This window comes from Triturus cristatus, chromosome 3_2 (genome assembly GCF_964204655.1).
Source record: "Triturus cristatus chromosome 3_2, aTriCri1.1, whole genome shotgun sequence".
NCBI classification, from domain to species: domain Eukaryota; kingdom Metazoa; phylum Chordata; class Amphibia; order Caudata; family Salamandridae; genus Triturus; species Triturus cristatus.
This window is the reverse complement of record NC_140584.1, coordinates 919,838,311-919,854,379: the sequence shown is the minus strand read 5'-3', so window position 1 is coordinate 919,854,379 and position 16,069 is coordinate 919,838,311. Positions and strand designations below refer to the sequence as shown.

Genomic DNA, 16,069 nt, shown 5'->3' with positions numbered 1-16,069 from the left:
CTTCCGAGAGCACTGTGGACGGGGACGACGCCCCACTAGTCCCCGGAGCACTGTGTGTACAAATCTCCATTCGACCACTTGTTTGTGACGTTCCAAGCGTCGCCACCGCTTCAAGTGCTTCCTGCCGCTCCATCCTTATTCTCTCCGGGCTGGGCGCCACTGGTCCCGGCCGCGCCAGCTGTCGTGCCCCTCGACGCCTACGCCTTCTGGACCTTTTCCCTGGGCGGCCGTCGACATCCGAACTCGCGGGCCTTGTCCCCGTCCACTGCCCCGACTCCTCCAGCCAGTCCCACACGTCCACCGGGGAGTCGAAGAAGCGTGTCCCTTCTTTTGTTACCAATCTTAGACAGGCCGGGAACAGCAGGGAGTAAGGCAGCGTCAGCTCCCGAAGCTGTCGCTTCACCGCCATGTAGTTGCTTCTGCGCCGCTGTACGGCTGCGGTGTAGTCCGGAAATAGCATGACTCGGCTATTGCCCACGGTCAGGTCGCCAGTCTTTCTAGTTTCACTCAAAACCGCATCCCTGTCCCGGTAATGGAGGAGCTTGAACAGAAACGGGCGGGGCCGGGCCCCCGGCCTCGGCCTCTGCACCGGCACCCTGTGTGCCCTTTCCACAACGAAGTGTTGGGATAACACCCCCTGAGGCAGAAGATCCCGCAACTAGTTTTCCACGTATTGCTCCGGGTGTTTACCCTCCACTCCTTCAGGAAGACCCACTGCGCGTATATTATTGCGTCTGGAGCGTCCTTCCGCATCATCTATCCGATATTCAAGCGCATGGACCCGGTCCAGCACATCCTGCAGAGCTGCGCTATGGCTCTGGGCAACAGGTTAGAGCTCCTGAAGCGTTTGGCCATGCGCCGCAACCCTCTCGGCCAATTTACGATGGTCAGCGTGAAGGAGGGTGAAGTCCGATGTGACCTTATCGATCCTTGTTTCGAGGGACTCCCTTGTTTGTTCCAGGGTGGTGCCAAGCCTCTCCACCGCCGCGAGCATGGTGTCCATTTTAGTTGAGAGGGCCGCCGTTTGCAGCTCCGAGTCTCCCCCCGGTCGCCCCTGTGGGGGGTCCATGCTCCCGGGACGTAGCTGTCCGTGCTGTGACTTGTCTCGAAGCCGGCCCATCACGTACTGCTGGGCAGTCGGCATCCACAGCTCGTCCCCGGGCGTTGTGTACACAACCGGGCGTAGGCCCTCCAATCCCGCCGGCCCTCTGCTCTGCGCGGCTTCCAGAGCTCTGCTCAGTTCCCAGGGCCCAGCCGCTTGGCCTCAAATAGCAGGGGGAGGACCGGAGATACCCCACTGCCCGCATGAACAACAGGTGTCAGAGAGGAAGCACACCAGTGATGTTCCCCAGTCCGCAGGGAGCGCAGAGAACGTTTCGCCCCCTTCCCCTCAGAGCAGCGCACCACTTTTCTTGCCCCCCTGTTGCGCCAACCGGTAGCTGTCCGTTCCAGTCCCGTTCCGGCCTTGCCAAGTACACCCGACCGGTGCCCGCCAGCAGAGCGCTGTGTGCCCAGGCCACTCGTTCTGCGCCACCTCAGCTTTGCGCCATATCACCCTTCCGGTGCTACGTCCACAGGAGCGCTAGTCGATCCAAGCACGGCAGCTCCGCCAGCCAGCGTCGCGGCGGGGGCCACGGTTCCTCAGACTCCACGCCCAGCTCCCCGGCTCACAGGCTCGTGGGGGGCCCCCTACCACTCTGTTTGTTGCCTCCTGGCGCTCCCTGCAGTGTCCGACACACCATACGCGGGCGCCGCCGCGGCCTCACACAAAATGGCACCTCCCACGAAATGGCGCCCGCCTCCGTCAATACCAGGCCTCAGGCCCGCAGCACGAACAGACTCAACAACGGGCAGCCCACGCCGCGGCCTCTTGTCTCACCGGGCACTCCAGGCGTGCTTCCGCTCCCCTCCTATGTACTATTTGGCCTCTCTGCCTTACATCTCACAACGTGCGCCGGCTCTGAGTGACTCCAGTCCAATTTCCTCTGCCCGTGCCTCGCCACAGGTGCGGCCATGCATCACCCCATGATCTCAGGGCACTCCTCAATGGCGGCAGGCTCAGCTCCCCAGGGATCAACCGCACGCCGCTCGCACAGTCACTGCAGGCTCACTGTTTCAGAGGGGCCTGCACAAGCCCCAGGCCTCAGCTCACCTCGCTGTCCTGACCACTCAAGGCCACAGACTCCTCCTTCCCTTCGGACCTCGCCGTCACCTGAGCCTCAGCTCCACAGTACTCCGTCGTCAATCGCTCCGCGGGGTGCAGTAGGCCCCCAGGATGCAGCCAAGGCCACCGCACTCCGCTTCGCGTCACCTCGGTTAGGACTCCCGCAGCGTCGCAGCACCCGGCAGGGGCTCCCGCCAGCCGGCGACCTCAGGCGGCGCCAGCCCGCAGTCTTTAGGGCACTTCGTCCGCGGGGGTGAAAGACCTCTCGTGCAGCACCTCCCCGGAATCACCTCCTGGTGCTACCTCAGGCTCCGGCCCCAGCGGCCGGCCTCGCCGCGCGGATCGACACGCGCGCCCTCTCCTCTTGGGTCGCGCTGGGTCACGGCGCCTCGCGATTGTTGTCCGCTGGGCTCTGCAGACTCCTCGCCGCTTCCACGCACCAGGCCTGTGCCCAGTAGCCACGATCTGCCCCCTCACAGGATTATTGCAGGATTAGTAGGAGGTAACGGTCGGAGCCTCAGTAGCTCGCGTCCGCCATGTTGACCGGCTGGCCACGCCCCCAGAGAAAATCTATGACTTTAAACAACGTTTGACAATTTCAGGGCCTTCTGGGTAAGAAAAAGAGGTAGGGTCCATGTAAGCCATATCACCCTTGACTCCCTCCAGGTTTATTCTTTCCGGTTGTCTAGTTTTCAGAAATGTCTGGGGTTAGCAGGTTTTCCTCCTTTCCAGACGACCCTGGGGACAGGTAACACAACTACCCACATTCACAGAAAGACTTTTCTAAGTAAATATCTTGAGGTTTCCCCATTGCATTTTAGAATCCTTCTGAGCCATACAAGCGGGGTACATGTTTTATCGAAAGAAGTGTGGGAAAACAGAAATTTTGAAAGTTTGTTACTATTTAATTTCTTTTAAATTTGGTTTCTTAATATGAATCAGTGTGGCGAAAAAACACATTTTCAAAACACCCTCTGAATCAATCACATGATATAATGAGTAGCCCCAAATTCAGAATCTTACTAATAACCATTATTCTCATACTCAGATTCTTTGACACATTAAAAAATGTATAGCTTTCCTTCATATCCACTTTTCATAAGATTTTACCTCATGAACTAATGCGTAGTCAGTACACAATGAAAAGTCATTGTAAGCTGCAGCTCTGTTAATAGCTCAGGGTATCGCATGTTTTGGACAACCAACAAAAACTATATATTCCAGCGAATGGAATTGTCTGATGGATCTGTAGATAGGTCTGCAGGGCAAAAAAAAAGCTGATCAAAACACTGTCACCTATTTCTATTTTTCCCTAGATAGGTCCATTAGTTTTTGTATTCAAAGATTAACATATTTGGCAAAACCATGCGCAATCAAAAGCAATGACCCCTTACTGAAACAGAATATTGTCTACTTATCAGAAATGGATAGCTTTCCAGTTTTACATCTCTTTTTCTCAGATACTGAAATTAGTTGGAAACCACAAAAATAAGAAATATTGAATACAAATTAGAAAATTGCAAAAACTGTGGCAAAAAAATTTCTAGCCACTAGGAATTTTCCTGAAAGCTGGGAAGAGGGAGTTCTCAGCACAGCTAATATTTTGTTCATTCCATTTGGAAGGAAAAAACATCCACTTTCTTGCAAAGCTCTGTTTTATACACAAAACATTTTGCTATATTTTGACTATTTTCTCAGGGGACCCTGCAAACCATAAATACCTTTAGAATTCCAACTATGTGAAAAAATAAGAAAGCATAGTTGGCCCGGATTGATTTGTGAGAAAAAATGCAATGAATGCTTATGTGTGAGCTGCTACAAATGCAAAAAAAGCACAGCACTGTGGTGAAGCAGGGGGAAGACTTAAGCACTTAAGATGTTAAAAGAAGTTGCAAATACTACTAATGCCCAGAAGTATTAAACAAAACTTATCTTGGCAAAGATGTCACAAAATTGATTCATATTTTGCACTAACAAATATGTCTTAAAAGATTATGTGAATACTTTTGATGTTAAGAAGTATAAACATGTATGTGGGTAAAATTATGGCATAAACTTTTTTCCACCTCTAGAGCTGCTACTATCACTCAATCTTTCAATTTTCTTTACAACAGAGCTGTTAGAACACCAGTATTTTTACACAAAACTAACCCATCCTATTCTCCCCTTTGCTGGTCATGCCTTTCTACCAATGGTACTCTGTCTCACTTGATTTTCTATTGTCCCAATATTCAAACATTTTGGAAATGCATCTGGGGCAAATGTTCCAAGATTTTCCATCTAAGTATTCCCTTATCATTTAACCCCTTCAGTGCCCATGACGAGCTGGACTCGTCATGGGCCGCGGTTGCGCTGTGCCCATGACGAGTCCAGCTCGTCATAGACCCCGCCCGCTAATGAAAGGCGCGGCACAGGGCGGGGAAAGGGGCGGGCACTGAAGGGGTTAAAAATGTTTTTCTTGGTTCCATGTTGTTTAAAGCCAATGATACAGTACTAAAGTTGAAATTGTTTGATCTGTTCATTGCTCCTGCATTTAAAGTTATTCTTACTTGTTGGAAAGACAATTCCAAAATATGTGTGCTACTTGGTGGAACCTTATTTGTGATGAACATAGAATTTCCACTGTTTCATCTTCTTCTGTAGCCTATAGAATTAAGTCTGACTTATTATGGTTACCCTTTACTACTTTTTTATCTACACACTCTCCCTTACACTAATTCTTACCTGTTAAACTTTCTCCCCCTCTTTCCTCTTTTCTTTCTACTCCCTTGTCTTCTTTCTCTTCTTTTCGTACCTCGCTCTTTTTTCTCATTATTATTCTAAAAATAAACTATCTTGTTACTTATTGCCTTGTAAGGTACCATAATCTTATTTCCTTTTAAATTGTAGCATAAGGTTATAGTTCATAATCTCAGTTTTTCTACATTCTGGAATACTGCTTCTATTTACTGTATATTTTGCCATGTTACTTCATTCCTTATGTTAACTATATTTGTGGTACCTGCTTTATTATTCAATAAAAATATTTTTTTCTTATAAAGACGTATAAACAAGAACTCATATTGCATAACTAACTTGAGAGTGACTCTTTAATTGCAAGTTTATTATTGATCAGATGCCACAATAATCAGCATGCTATGAATGTTTTAAAACATATTACAAGACTTCCACTACAAGACTTACATAGCTAGAAATGTTTTGGTCAAAATGAAACAGAATAAGCTTGATTCATTCTTCAACATTCCCACTTCTGAGGCTCCTGCTAATGCTGCATGCACTCGCGGCTCTTACAGATATGGCAAGAATCAGCTCTCCTATGACCTATACCAGACCACATTGGCACGAGTGAAATGCACCATAGCATCCAAAAGGTAATTTTGGTACTAACTGCACCTTGAGACCCGTCCGAAACATGTGTACTTTTCTGCTACATAATTCCACAAACAAGCTGATCATTGGTTGTGGGAAGCAATAGATTAAGTGCAAATGCTGAATAGTGAAGTTGGAAAAAAGAAAAAAAACTTTTAAAAGCCTCATATGATTAGTGCACCCCCTGACAACATATGTGTGTACAACTTGTAAGCACACTTTTGAAAGTTGACTAAGCAATTTGTCCTTTCGAATTCCAGACGATGATTATTTATTAAGATGAATAACAGTTATACATGTATTTACAGCACTTACAAATCCAGGAGTATGAACAGATCATTAAATGAAGCAATATTAATATTATTAACAGAGACAAAAATACTTGCAGCAAACAAGTTACTGCAGGGACAGTGATAATAAAATGAAAAAGCTGGATGATCTCTATCAAGTTATGCTTGGGCATCTTCTAGAGTCAATACCGTGTAGCCGAATCTCGAACAGTGTTAAATTAGTTAAACTACGCTCCACACAGCAAAGAGATTAAAAATCATAACTGTATGAGTAAAGGTAGAGATCCTGAGTGTGTAATTGTTAGAATCAATAAGATGCTTGAGCACGCTAAATCTAAGTGGACTCAGCCTTTTTATGAACTCAGGTGCTATGACTAATAAAGACATTTATATCACCAAAAATCTGTTTACTTCTTCGTGACTATCTGATAACCAAGTAAAGCACTGCAACAATTTATCTGACTGGTAACTTTGCTACATATTTGTACTAAGCTTCAGTCTTAAAAATAAATCTATGCTTCCTCTTCAAAGCTTCTAAAAATGGTACTCAATCACAGAGTGAATCAAGATTGGTAGAGGACTGTGTGATAAGATACACGTCTCCAAAGAAAATCTTTAGATGTTATAAATTCCTTGGAAATCAACTTTCATTAAACCATGAACATTTAACAGTGCTTTCCTTCAAACACAGTACCTTCTGGGTGAAAAAATATTTCCCCTATTTTATCTTCTTCTCTGGGACCACCAGCAATAACCCCTCAGATCCAGTTCAGATTTGTTATTATAGCACTTACTAAAGACAGGGCTACTTCATGAGAATAAGCCCTACAAAAGGGTTAGGACATTTAGTAACTTTCAAAGAATTACACATAAAAAAATATTTATTCATACCAGAAGCAACATTTGAGTAGCCTGTCTGAAGAAAAGAGCATAGAAAATAAACTCCAGAATCATTTCTGGACATTGCTTTCATAATGAATGTTACAGTGTTTGTACGTTTATTAAATTCATCTTGAAAGTAAATCATGTCTTATTGATAAGCATCTCCTATCTCGTCTTGCCATTCGATTTCTTATGCACTAAAGGTTATTGCTCTCTACTTTGGGAACTAATCGCTGTTATTTGCCCACCCTGCAAGTATGGACCCAGGTTGAAGGCACAGGTGCATAATGAGCAGTTAGCATATGAACAATAACACTATTAGCACCCCTCCACCCTGCTTAATCTCACTTAGCGTAAACACAACCGCTGTCTCTATTCGCTTCATGGCCCTCCCATTGGACCTGCCGTGCAGGCAAACATTAGTTAGGGTCTGAATTAAAAGTCTTATGACTAGATGAGAAGGTCACAGCATTTCATAATGTGCGCTTAATGTATCTAGGCAACAGTAAAAATCATCACAGCAGATGCTGTTTCTAACAAATTAGCAAAATACAGAGGATTATAAATTACACTTTCTTTCTACTCACGGTTTCCTTTAACAGTATTATCTTTAACTTCATTTTTAATGAGATTCTATTTTACATATGTACACTTCTTTTTCTCTGGTGTTCTTTAACTACGATCAGTGGAAGGCAGGCGTCCAGATCTGCTCAGCAATTAAGTGTAGGCCTTTCTGCAGAGCTACCATCAGAGTTTGATTCATACAAACCTTTCATTAGAAAAAGCCCAATTCAAAGTATCACTAGTGGAAGCACACTGTCATTTCGGATAGTAGCAGTAGCACTATAGAGGAATGGTATCTACCGGATAAGATAACCTAACAAATGAAAATGTATTCTAATCAGTCAAAAGCTATTCTTTGAAGGGGCTTCTTTATGTAATACATTCATTCAGACTATCAACAAAACTGTGTCTTAGTTCAAGAGGATGAATTTACAACACTTGAACCCAGGTAAGTAAATTAGTAAATGCATCCACAGATGAGCTAGCCAGAGTGGTCCCTAAGCAGTCTAAAATGCCAACCATATTAGGCACTTTAATATTCATACCATTCACTCCTTTACCCCTCTGCTTAAAGCCAGATGGAAAAGACTATGGGGCCAATTACGATGTTGTTCGGAAACGGTTCCGAACTAATCCGTCACGGACTTGTTTCTGAACGAATCAGGTCCTGCGAGTCCGGACGACCAATTACGATGCTTCCCAACATCATTCGGTTGGACTCGCACTGACTTCAATGGGAGCCTGTGTTCCGAAGAACACAGGCTCCCATTGAATACTGAGGTGGTTGAGGAAAACCTTGCATCCTGTGGCGGGCACCCCATGGTGCCTGCCACATTGTGCATGGTTGGGAAGAGGGGTCACTTGGGTACACTCACGGGCCCCATTCGGATGCCTCCGTGTGAAAGTGGGTCAGCAACGGACCCCCAAAGACAGATTCCGACATCTGTTTCGTGTCGGGCAGACCGAATCGGAACGGTTGTCCAAATTGGTCATCATAATCGTTTGTCTGGAAACCGTGTCCATAGAGCTGTACGATTCGACTCCAAAAGACTCAGGCTGTCTGAATGCTTTTCAGAACTGATCCGGGCATTGTAATCGGTCATTGGGAAATGTGTACGATTCGTTCGGAAACAAGGGTTCTGATTCGGATTCTGGAAAACCGAATCCCATTCGGAGACCTTCCGAACGACATTGTAATCAGCACCTATATCTTTAATAGGTCTGCTGGTTGTTGTACTGCTGACATCCACCCACCAGTGTAGAATTACTAATATAATGCATGTTGGCTATGGAACAGCAACTGAATGATAATGACTTCACCAGTTTGGACTATAGTTGAAATGATCACCTTGAGGGTATTTGCTATGTAACCACATGATTCTCTTTCCTGCTGACTTTCCTTGTATGCTATGAACAAATTCAAGATTCTCACTCATTCATGACAACTAACGTCAAAATAAACGTTGATATTTCAATTTGGAACTGATATTAGTAATTCATACACAAGACATCATCATACAAGATAGCCTTTGAAGTATATTATAATAATTAAGTCAGTCTTTATTTAAATGTTTATTTCCTAACTCATTTTAAATAACAAAACAGGGTGCTAACTAGCTTTCATAACACTTATGGTCGTCATTATTTCCCAGGATGAGACTGAAAAGGCTAAGACTTTCAGAAAGTAGAAATATTCATGATTGTCTATTCTTAAATTGGTATCTGACATGATAAATCGTTCAAAGTTCCACAATAAAATGGCTAAACAAGTCAATATTGGCAGCTCTACAGCCTCTGATCTGGTTATTTTTAACTTGTTGAAAAGCAAAATAAAGATTTAGTTTCAACCAGCGTTTGTAATGCGGGTCTTTGCACTTCACTTGTTTGCTGTTGAGTAACACCTTCCATAGAAACGTGCATGTGAAAGACAGACTACTACTTCGTTCCTGCATATTTTCACAGGTTTCATGTTGCATTCGTGAAAGTGTTCTATTAGTAAAAGAAGCAGATTTGCAACGATTTATATGACGGATGTAAAAACCATCAAGCATCATCCGGATGCCCAGAAGACTAAACCGTGATTTTCTGTTAGCCTTTGGAATCAGCACTGGAAGTATTTTCACCTCCAGGCGGCCAACTTCACATAATACCATTCAATATCTGTAAAATCACCACCTGCTGGTGCTTTGGTGTTTTTTCTGTTCAGCACTGCCGTGTGCTGTCCATTTGTATCACGCCAAGCCTGCCAGTAAGAGACTGAGCTTTCTGAAGTGATTGATCATTTGTATTACAGCGATACTATCCTACTAGGCAATGTAAAAGCAGAGTCACCATTTCTCGCTTGTAACCCTTTTTCTGATCCACTAACGTGCCAGACCATGGCAGACCCCGAAAAGGCATATTGTTAACAGGGCACGAATGTCTAGAGCAGTTTATGCCAAGGGTTTTGTGAACATCAAAAGTCTATTTTGTACAGTTTTTACTAACAACAGAGTTCAATATTTCAAAGCCAAATATACCAATTGCAAATAACCATTTTCCCATGAGCATCGGTGTATTTCACCTAAATGTAAATCTTGATGTATTATTCTGTACGACCGTTACTATTTGCAGTACAATAGAGTCTCATCTTTCACACTAAATCACATTTCTGTTTTTATGCTTCCTGCTTAAATTAGAGTTGTTACCAATGTATTCACCCCTTAATTAGAGACAGTTATTGGAAAAAGTGAATACTGTGACAGGGCACTTTTTTTTAAACACAAGTGAAAGCACTCTGTCACAGAACAAGAAATAATCTACACAGACAGCAGACTATGGGGGATATTCTCAATGAAGTGGCGGTGAGAGGCGTTAACCTCCTTGGCTTAACGCCTCTCACCGCCACTTCATAAACGCGAGGCTGCACCCTATTCTCAAGAATGTGGTGTAGCCTGGCGTTTCCCCCTGCACGACTTAGTGCCAACGCAGGCACCCTTGCACAAGATTGCAAGGGTGTCTGAGTGCAGCGGAGGGTTGTTCATGTACAGGAAGGTGCCCCTTCCTGCACATGAACATTCCTGAAATTCCATTTTGCTTTTTCCATATGTGCTGCACAAGGCAGCACACATGAAAAAACCAAAAACGAGGAGAAATTAAGCATTTCTCCTCATTTCCCCAACCTAAGACCAGGATTTTTCTGGTCTTAAGTTTGGCGCTGCTACCTATTATCGCCGCCCTTGATAATAGGTGGCAGCGTCGATCACAATGGGTGTTGCGATGGAACGGCCACCGCAACACCCACCCTATCGCCACGGGAACGTCAGAATAAGTGACGTTCCAGTGGCGATAGGGGCTTGAGAATATGCCCTATGTGCTTTATTACGAGTTTTGTGGTCCTGCCGTGGCCTCGCCACCGTGCTGTCCACAGGAGAACTGCAAAGCTGTGGTGCGCCTGCTGGATTACGGTTGCAATCCATAGTGAACGGGGTGGTGCTGCGGCGATGGGCTGTTAGGCTCATAGGAGAGCCTAACAAGCAGACATCAGCATGACAGCGCCTGCAGCACATTCCTTCAAGGTGTGGCATGTAAGTCTATGCTTTAGCTCTCTTGCCTCATTTTGGAACAGCAATGGTCCGTAAACTTGAAAACATATCCAAATGTATACAATGAATATTACAGCTACATGTCATTTGGTGAATATGGATACATATTTCATTACAGTGATATCACCTAAACTATTAACTAGCTCTCTTGTATTTCACAAACAGGGCGATTTCGTATTCCTCAATAGCAATTTAAGCTGCTAACTAAAAACAGGAATAGAATTCACAAATTCCAGAACATTTAAGCTAACCTTGTTGTCTGTGTTGCAGCAAGGACACCTCCTGCAAACACACGTACTGCTATCAATCTATGAAAATTTCCTGGTTTGAAAGCGGTCTTTTGTTTGGTTACTCCTTCTTGACTGTCAATTTGCATAGTGAGTTCAAATATTTTGCTTTTAGTTTTGGCAAAAAGTAAATAACTGTTTTTAATTTGCTGTAACTAAGTGAGAACTCTGAATTTCAAAGACGGGCGCTCAAAGGGGCAACTGTTGCCATATGATTCTCACAAAATTATACTCCTGTCCACCTCAATCTAATCTTTTAAAAGAAATAAAATTAAGTGAAACATATGACACTGACGACACAGACTGACACTAGACCCCCTTCTTAGGGACCTAGGCCCCCTTGGATGTTGGCATACATCCTTCTCACCACCCCTTTAAACCCCCACCTCGATATGGTCTCTGAACCTGCCTCTCCCACCATCGTGTTGTCTACCCCGCTAGGCCTATCGTACACTGAGTCCTATCTCCCCGTTCTTCCCTCCCCCGATCCCTAGCAGGCTTGTCCTGACTAATTCCAGCAAGTTGTAAAAGTTGCTACATTACTCAGACATACACACTGTTGACCATTACTCTTGATAGATCTCTGCTTGGGAACAGGGGGCACTACATGCATTCTGAACTGCCTACACTTGTAGTATCACCTGCATTCTCTATGTTCTAGAATATCTTTGCCTATACCAGCTGTATTGTTCTTGCTTTTTACCATGTGTATATGAATTAAGCTAATTAAAATGTGAATAAAAGAATAAAAAAGGAAATATTTGACATAACCAAATATTAAAAAAAATTAAAGTTGATATTTTAAACAAGCATAGTGAACACATAAATGAATCTCAAATCCCTCCTAACAATAATTCAAAACTGCCCTTCAGAGTTAAGGAAGTGGAGAATGTGAAGACCTGCCCCTTGTGATACCTACAATTTACAAAAAGCCTAACATTTAATGTTAATCTCTATATGCCTTGTGAAGACTATAAGCACTATGCATGAGGAGAATCCACAGTTAAAATGATTTCTCAAGACTGCATGATATATTCACACTGATTGGGAGGGATAACTAGGATGAAACAAAAGTGTCCACAGAGTACACGGCGCAGTCGTCTCTAAGGCACTTTTAAAATCATATTATAAGCTGTGTGATTACAGTCTATAAAATGACTGAAGAATTCAATAAATGCAGGGGGAAACAAGCAATGCGTGTGGAGTTTCCATGTACTGTGAAGATTAAATGAGTTGTGAGAGGAGTGAGTGTAATGTACTGGCCGGCTTTTGGCTTAAGTATTGACAAATATTAGAAAGGGAGGAGAGTCAGATAATTGTGAAGCACACTAGGATGGTTACGGTATTGATGAAAGGTGGCAGGAGGGTACAAGTGAGGGTCAAGCAGAGCGAACAAGTGAGAAGGACAAGACACGAAGACAGAGGATAGGCCACTGCATGGGCACTGAAAGGGAAATAGAGCAGAACCATGACAAGATAATGTTAAGCAGGGAAATGGACTGGGAAGAACCGAAGTAAGGATTCACAGGGATCCCCTTTATGGGTCCACACCATACATGCAATTATCTTGGGCCAGCAACATAAAAGTGTACTGTATCAAAAAAACATACGCACCTAAGTAAGGATTCACAGGGATCCCCTTTACGGGTCCACACCATACATGCAATTACCTTGGGGCAGCAATATAAAAGTGTACTGTGTCAAAAAAACATACGCAATAGACGTCATGCATCCATAAAACTTATACTAAGAAGCTAGAGGTTAGACCCTGGATTTGATCATCCTAGGCCACATTTACATTATTCTTAAGGGAAAGGCTTTCCTTTCCAAGGTCATCAACATCCACCTTTAGGATCAAAATTCCTTCTTCAACATATGCCACTGGTGTCTTTGCATACAATTTGAGGTGTCACATGCTGCTAGTAGACCAAAAAGTGTGCATGAGAGCTAACAAGCTGCAAAGAGAGATAGCCAAGAATGCGAAAGAAAAGTCTGTGTGATCCGTAACAACAGAATATGATGTGTGAGAAGAATCCATTACTCGAATTCAGCATTTACAGGCTATCAGAACGAGTTTTGGATGGCAGGGAATAACCATGGAGAGTTCAAGGGATGTACTATAAGAGCCTGTGGATATGAGAGTGGTATCACGAGTGGACTGAAAGGAGCTAAAGACATACACACGGAGACTAAGCATGTCATTACAAACAGAGCTTCCGAGAACATCAAGAAGAGACCAAAGAGTAAGTGAAAAGACTGTGGGATGATTAAGGAACCAATAGCATGTCCTAGGTGAGTCTGACGCTCACTGTCAAAGTTTCACATGAAGTGGGAGGTGCGTCCATGCAGTTACTAAAGATTTTTTGAGAGATTATGTGTTGGTTTAAGAAAATTCAAGGTGAATGTGAAGAGAACACATAGGAAATATACATTAAGTCTGCACAATGCGTGAGAAAGCTCTACTGAGGGATAAAAGGTAATACATTTAGTTTACATATTCTAACGAGAGCCCACTTGAAGTGTGAGAAGTGTCCAAAATATGTGACGTTCCACAGAAAAGATGCAAAGAATAAATAAGGTGCTGTTCCATGCTAAGAGGGTAGTCCACGTTACTGTGAGTAAAGTTAAAGGAATGTATGAGAACAAAGTACTAGATAGGAATGCTGATGACTGCACCTAGTGTGAGAAGAGCCGTTGAGAAGAGGGTATGGGGAGAGGTGCTACAAGGAGATCATGAGGAAAACAGAGGATGAGGCAGAGAGAATTCAACCACTAAGTAAGTATAGCTTATGAGCCAATGATAAGCAAGGTGGGCACAGAGAAATGGCCAAGATTTATTCAAGGACAGACATGTAAAAATAACAGTGCAATAGCTATGTGATGAGAATACTTTAAAAGTCTAAGAGGTTAAGTGATGGGTGAGAGTACAAAGAATACACAAGTGGTGTTCCACGGGGTACAAGGTCTATGAAAAATTCAAGCCGAGTCCATGTAATGTGAGAACAGAGTACATGGGATTAAAGAGCAGAGGAGAGGGTAAGGTGTGTAAAAAGTCAATGAGGTATGAGAACTGATGAAATATTAAGGCGAGTACACGTGTTATGTGAGCACAACCCACAGTACTGTCAGGAAACTTCTTCTCATAGTTGAGGAGAGTCTATCGGATTTTTTAAGAGAGTCCATGGAGTATGTGAGTAGAGTCAAAAATAGGTAAGACTAAACTACGCCAATGAATACTTGAGGTGAATATGTATATGGGAGGCAGTCTACGTCATGTGTGAGGAGTCCAATGAATACGTGAGGCAAATCGATTCAGTTAGATGACTAGGGCACACATTATGTGCAGAGAGACAACAGGATGCATGAGGAAAAAGCATATACAGTTCATGTAGTCAAAGCAATAAGAAAATAGGTATGCAAGGGAGGGATAAGTCATGGGAGTGCGTGGGACATGTGAGGGGAATCAATCGGAACGGTGAAGGAAGTCCATTGGATGCTGGGGAGAGCCAGACCGATATGTGGTGACATTGCTGAGGGAAGATGGTGTTATACTGCGAGTCACAGGATTGTGTCAGGATTCCAGGGTATGCAATTGATGCTCAGGGGGTGTGTGAGTAGAGTCTGTCACATGTGGATAAACTTTCCTATCGTGATATTTGAGCTGCAAAGGACGCCCTGCAGGGCACTTTGCTGGCCGTGACGGGCGGAGATGTCCCCCGGGGGTAGCGCGCATACAACGGGTCAACTACACTGATAAGGTGTGCAGTCGTACACCTGGACGCACAGGACGCTACTTAACTATTTGTAGAGCTGCTGTAGGCACAGATCCAGGCACTCCCCCTCCGCCTCGTCCTCCGCGATGTGCTCGAACAGCGGTCGGAGCGGCAGAGGGTCCTCCTCGCCGGCAAAGGGCCCCCGGAACTCCCCCAGGAACTGCTCAAGGAAGCGGCGGCATGACTTCTCCTCGCTGCTGTTGGATAAGCCGGCCATCGCTGCTTCTCATCTCCCGGGGGTGGCGGTGCCGGGGGGAGGACGAGGAGCCCAGGCAGCGCGGACCCGACCTCTGGTGGCGGCGTCGGCTGCAGAAGGAAGGCGGAGGAGTAGGCGGACGGGAGAGTGCGCTGGATAGCTCCTGAAAGGGGCGTGGAGGAGCGCATGAAAGGCAACGGCGGCGCGCGGGCCTGTGCAGGAAAGGGGGGCGGGCCCTGCTCGGCCTGTCAGTTTACTAAGCGGCGCTGGCGTCTGCTAGGGAAAGGATGGCCATAGCCCTCACGCATGTGCGCGCACACGCGGAGTGGGGGCTTCACCGGTCTGTCATTGCTCCTTCGGGGCGGCGTGCCCGCCAAGGAAGAGCGCTGCGGATGGAGGTCTGCCCGTCATTCTTATTCAGAGCCTCTCTCGCTGGCCTGCCACTTCGACTCGCAGCCGCGCGCCCTCTGTCATGTTCTATTGAGCAGCAGTCGCGCGCTCAGTCACTGGAAGGCTCGACAACCTTTTCTTTCTCAGGTGAAGAGCGCGTTATGACGGGCACGCGCCACCGAAACGCTCTTGTGCCGCGCAACAAAAGGGAAGCAGCATCGCGTGCAATGATGGACTAGATGCGTGCAGCCCACCTTAACTCTGCGAAGTGAGGGCTGGGGACAAAATACCCCCCTCCCCGCTCTCGCCCCCTCACGTTTATTACGAATGCCTGTATATGTGTGAGGCGCAGTCGGCTAGGTTCAGAGACTGTTTCCATAGAGACCTCAGTATTGCGACGTTAAATTAGTATGTATGTCTACAATAGAAAAACCCGGGGGTGGGAAGGTGGGGGGGAATTGGAGGCGACACAACAGAAAGGGGCGCATTTCACTTCGTTATTATTGATGTTTGATTTTTCTCTCAGCAGTTTTAGTATGAGGCTCATATTTTGTATTCTTGCAGTGATTC

The 16,069-nt window shown here is 45.2% G+C and overlaps 1 protein-coding gene across 1 annotated transcript in view; it reads right to left on the bottom strand.

Moving 5' to 3' along the window:
• The window catches only part of PPM1E (protein phosphatase, Mg2+/Mn2+ dependent 1E), an 819,329-nt gene extending 804,115 nt beyond the window's left edge, over nt 1-15,214 (bottom strand). The window contains exon 1 of the mRNA XM_085649376.1: nt 14,940-15,214. Within this exon, the coding sequence (XP_085505502.1) occupies nt 14,940-15,130 (191 nt within the window). The 5' untranslated portion in view covers nt 15,131-15,214. The remainder of the gene's footprint in view (nt 1-14,939) is intronic.
• Between the last annotated feature and the right edge of the window lie 855 nt (nt 15,215-16,069).